The sequence below is a fragment of the Haplochromis burtoni genome, unplaced genomic scaffold (assembly GCF_018398535.1).
Source record: "Haplochromis burtoni strain Fernald_Lab_line unplaced genomic scaffold, NCSU_Asbu1 Contig_65, whole genome shotgun sequence".
NCBI lineage: Eukaryota > Metazoa > Chordata > Actinopteri > Cichliformes > Cichlidae > Haplochromis > Haplochromis burtoni.
In genome coordinates this window covers 1,324,062-1,327,346 of record NW_024582426.1, presented here as the reverse complement: position 1 = coordinate 1,327,346, position 3,285 = coordinate 1,324,062, and the positions used below count along the sequence as shown (strand labels likewise).

General features: G+C 39.3%; 1 protein-coding gene across 1 annotated transcript in view; it reads right to left on the bottom strand.

Annotated features, from left to right (window-relative positions):
* Positions 1-1,990, bottom strand: part of LOC121814602 (laminin subunit alpha-3-like) — a 3,702-nt gene extending 1,712 nt beyond the window's left edge. Inside the window, exons 1-4 of the mRNA XM_042221335.1 lie at positions 1,646-1,990; positions 547-663; positions 254-366; positions 81-164 (exon numbers count right to left, since the gene is read on the bottom strand). Coding sequence (XP_042077269.1) covers positions 81-164; positions 254-366; positions 547-663; positions 1,646-1,837 — 506 coding nt within the window. The 5' untranslated portion in view covers positions 1,838-1,990. The remainder of the gene's footprint in view (positions 1-80; positions 165-253; positions 367-546; positions 664-1,645) is intronic.
* Positions 1,991-3,285: the final 1,295 nt, after the last annotated feature.

The window sequence follows — 3,285 nt, the reverse complement described above, 5'->3', positions numbered from 1 at the left end:
AAAAAACACGAGAAAGGTAAATAAGTTTGAGGGTTGGGGCGTTTGCTGCAAAGATGAAGATGCAAATGATGTACGGTTACCTCTCACATCTGACTCCACTGTAACCATGTTTACACAAACATTCCACCACTCCTGAGCCAACATCGAGGCAGGCCAGTGCAAAACTAAAACAAAGAGTGAAGGTCTTCATATTCACGCAAAACAAGGAAAAGGAAAGTTGTGCAGGAAGAGTAGGACATAAACAGATACTGACTTGTTCTCTGTAAAGGGACATGGACAGGCACGACAGGTTCTGTTCACTGGATCTTCAAAATAACCCTCCTTGCAACGTTCACAGCGATTTCCTGCAGTGTCGAACTGACATTTCTAGAGGCCAGTTAGGTCAAACAAAAGAAAATGAACATGGTTTCCATCTGGCCCAGCAGCGTGACTACAAATGCTACAACACTGACATCTGCTACAATATTGTTTCTCAGCAGCAGAGACATCACTTGTATCTGAGTAATTATTGTCTTTTTGTGTGTGCATGTGTGAGTCAGCACCCACCACACAGTTCCCTGTACGCTCATCACACTCATCGGAGAGCCCGTTGCAGCTGCATGGCACACACTGGCCCCTGTTCGGTCCGGCCCACTCTCTGTAGAAGCCAGAGCTGCACTTCTGTAATGACACAGCGAGATGAACAGTCGACTATGGGGCGATTAACATAATGGAAAACTCCAGGGGTGCTTGACCTACTTTAAAGTAATGCATTACCACAAATCAATCATTATACAAGGTGTAAATGCAGTTCCTGCTGTAGTATTTGCTGTAAAGTGCACTGTAAGAAAAAGTCCTAATATAAAAGTATTTTACAGTTTTGTTCTGTTCTTCTAGAATATCATTAAATTTACATAAATAGACTGTGATTTCACATTTCAAATGTAAATTAACGTAAAATCACTGTAATGTAATAAAACATAATTTTCTTGTTTTTTAAATGTATTTGTCTGTACATATGCATATTTAGATTGTTAAAATACATTCACAAATGTATCATGATTTCACAAATATTTGTCCGTTATTTGAAAGATTGAACTGTTAAATTCAAATGTAATGCTATGGAAAAATATATAACATGATTCCTATAAACTTTGTTTACATCAAATATTATTATTCTATTATTGCTGTTTAGGGTGCTCGTGGCTCAAGAGTTGGCAGTTTGCCTTGTAATCAGAAGGTTGCCGGTTCGAGCCCCGGCTCGGACACTCTCGGTCGTTGTGTCCTTGGTCAAGACACTTCACCTACTGGTGATGGCCGATGGTGCGATATGGCAGCCTCGCCTCTGTCAGTCTGTCCCAGGGCATGCAATCCATTATTATTTAAACCAACTGTTAACTGTATATTTCTGTACATTTAAGTATTATTATTCATATTGCCACATTCATTGACCTTGTTTATAGGTAATTTCATTGTTTGATCACATTAAAATGTTCCTAATTTAATGTTTAAAAGCACTTGGAAAAGGCAAAATCCCATGTAAAATTAGGGCAACAAACTGTATTGTCATTACTGAAAATAACCGTATTTTTATGAGGAAGATATTTTCTGTTATTTTATGGTATTATTTTGGCGCCCCAGCTGCCGAATATACCCTGTCAGACTGAGTGACAGCACCTGCTGTCTGGTTGCTGAAGGAAGGATCACAGAACGTTTTCCTGCTGTGCTGCTTCTGACGGATCTGAGTGCGTCTGTCATGCCAACACTTTGGATATTTCTGAGCAGAGGGACAACTTGGAGCAAAGCAGAGCAAAAACAAAGGCGCTGCAATGCAAAGCCAAGAAGCAGCCCACTGCATTATAAGTCTTTCAATGAGCCCTGTGAGTGTATTAAAAAAATCCTCCCCGCTAGGAGGGAGCTTCGACTGAACTTTGGAGCTTTTTGTGCGAGAGAGTTGCAGAAAAGCTGGGTTGTATAAGTGACTGAGAGTGTAACTATATGTGTGACTTAAGATCAAAGTTCAGTGAGGTGTGGTTGCACACGAAGGAAGACGCAGTGTGTGAAATAAGTGACAAATGAATCTAGAAGAAATCACAACTTTTGAACTCATATGGAATATAGTTTATTAAAGCAAACAGGAGTACCAAAAATATCAAACAGAAACAAAAAAACCCACCGATGTAAAAGCTTTATTTGCACTCACTTTTAAAATAACCATTACATTTGTTCTGTTTGTTCACAGATTCTTGTTGAGGCCAGGCTCAGTTTTTTCTTTTTAGATTTTCAATTTTTTCTCATTTCAGCCTAACAAAAATAACAAAAAGTTGCAGTCTGGCAATGAAAGTTACAAATCAACTGTGACTAATATTGCTTACACAGGGTACCCTGATTTGCTTTATATGGTCTAATCTACAAAATCTATATGTTAGTGTGTATAAGGTAGCCCTTTAATCCATGAGGAAAGTGTTTATTGAGGTTACAGAACACAGGAGCCGAGGACCATTTTCCTACTGACTTCTGTACAATTTTGAGTTCTTTTTTAAACCAGAAGAGTCGCCCCCTTCTGGCTGTTAGAAAGAATGGAGATTTTAGTTACTTTCACTCTGAATTCACTTTTCAGACTAAGAAACTACATCTATGTTTAACACAAAGTCTATGAATGAAGGTCACACAAAAAGGAGGGCAACAAAAACAAAACAAAATCCAGTATATGATGATATGTTGAGGGTGGGGGCATTACTGCACAAGGCAAAGGCTCCACTAATTTTGGACAACATCTAAAGGTTTTGGAGCAATATCGCCATCTAGAGGATGTCTGTTTCAGGTAAGACTTTGACAAACTACATTTTGCACATAATGCAACAGCAAGAGTTCAAATCTAAACTGGTCTGCTTCCAGTTTAGTCCTATCAGCCAGTGAAAATATCAAAGGCGCCTCTAATCTTTTGAGTTGCTGAAGGTGACCCTGGTATTAATCACACATTTATTTTGGTTATTTTATTATATTTTTTTATTTACCTCACAAAGATGTCCCTGAGAGAAGCGACATGTTCATTATTAAAAGGTTTCAACTTTTCATAAACATTTACTAAACTGTCAGAAAGGTGATTTGGGCTGTATGAGCACTGACTGTTGATTTGTGGAGATGAGGTCCAATGGAAGAGCGTAGCCTTGAGACTGCCACATCTTATTAAATCATAGAATAGGGTACAAGGCGTAGCTGGCGAGGCCACAAGCGTTTTGGCCATTCCGGACGATTCGCATAAAGCCGCCTTCACCCCAGCCAGTTCCCCAACTATTGGGGGGG